The sequence below is a fragment of the Phytophthora parasitica genome, assembly GCF_000247585.1.
Source record: "Phytophthora parasitica INRA-310 unplaced genomic scaffold supercont2.101, whole genome shotgun sequence".
Classification (NCBI taxonomy): domain Eukaryota; phylum Oomycota; class Peronosporomycetes; order Peronosporales; family Peronosporaceae; genus Phytophthora; species Phytophthora nicotianae.
This window is the reverse complement of record NW_008649087.1, coordinates 85,459-86,792: the sequence shown is the minus strand read 5'-3', so window position 1 is coordinate 86,792 and position 1,334 is coordinate 85,459. Positions and strand designations below refer to the sequence as shown.

The 1,334-nt window shown below is 50.7% G+C and overlaps 1 protein-coding gene across 1 annotated transcript in view; it reads left to right on the top strand.

Annotated features, from left to right (window-relative positions):
- Positions 1 to 1,223, top strand: part of PPTG_24504 (hypothetical protein) — a gene marked incomplete at both ends in the record, with an annotated part of 2,101 nt that extends 878 nt beyond the window's left edge. Inside the window, 2 exons of the mRNA XM_008917419.1 lie at positions 3 to 568; positions 664 to 1,223. Of these exons, the coding sequence (XP_008915667.1) occupies positions 3 to 568; positions 664 to 1,223 (1,126 nt within the window). The remainder of the gene's footprint in view (positions 1 to 2; positions 569 to 663) is intronic.
- Between the last annotated feature and the right edge of the window lie 111 nt (positions 1,224 to 1,334).

Below are 1,334 nucleotides of genomic sequence, written 5' to 3'. Positions count from 1 at the left end.
AAGGAGCCGCGACAACGAGACCTCACTTGCCCTCGGAATCTATTACCGAACACTATGGCTATCCACAGCGCGGTAATTGCGGGAGATTGGCAAATGGCAAAGCTTCTTCTGGAGTGTGACAACATGGTGGACTTGAACACACCCACGTGTCATACCAAAGAAACACTCGCACATTTGGCCGTCAAGTTCGGACACATGGAAGTGTTCGTCGGACTCCACAGGAACGCGGTTGATTTTCGAATCCCGAACGCCAAGGGGCAATTCGTGTGGGAGATGACAGCAGATCGCACATTCTCTGAAAAAATTCGGGATGTCGCGACAGAGATGGAGTTTACTTCCAGGTTGGGCAGGGGGAGGAGAGATAGTCCTGGAGTATTTCAGCAGCAATTGACTCGTCTTGCAGAACAGTCCCGCAAGTTGGTGATTGTTCAGCATGATGACGAGCGCCAAAATGCGTTGGAAGAATTGACTACGAACTCCCCTGTGGCGATCAAGCGGAAAAAGAAATCCACGAAGAGTAAGAAGAGTAACCCAGACGAAAGAGGCGACGCCAGTTCTAATTCATCGGGTACAATCGATTCACCTTCAACTCATGTTTGTGAAGCTAGCGCATCGGCGACCGCCGAGGTGATTGCAGCTTTGCTTGGGATTGTATCGAGACAGACCCCATCCTAGCTCCTGTGAGGGAATTCTGCGCCACAACGATCGATTTCGTCAAATTCGTCGTGCGGACGGCACGGACCAGTCTTTCTGTTGGCAGGGAGGCGCAGGCTAGCGAAGTGCTGGCCGTGCTTGAGAAACGATTGCTGAAGACGCCGTTTTCAGAGCGAGAGCCACCAATATTCCGAGAGATGGTGCAAGGCTATTCGAAGGAGCGATTTGCGATGGAATTGGGCAAGACCACAAGTCCGGATACTTTTCATCGCTTGGAATGGTATCTGAGTACTCCCGTGCAGGATCCTAAGCTTCTGATGACGTTGGATACATTTGTGGGACGTCCATTTTACTTCAAGCTGGTGATCTCGTCTGGAACGAGTGACCAAAATGTGAACTGCTTCGGCGCTTGTATCAAAAGGCTTTCAAAGCTATCTCGCAGCCCTGCACATCCAGTCTACAGATTGAAGAGTTTGCGTTTTCGGCTGGCGGAGTCTTTCGGAATGCTGCAACAGCTTGAGACGGGCGAGTACGACGTTGTGCCGCTTGGAAGTATTTGTATTCAGTGATCTCGTCGTGGAGTTGCAAGGTGATCGAGCTACTCGTACGATGCATCAACAGGTTTTCACGTCGCTAGTAGGCTCTGTGGAGTTTCTGTACCAGTCACTTCCAGTTGATTA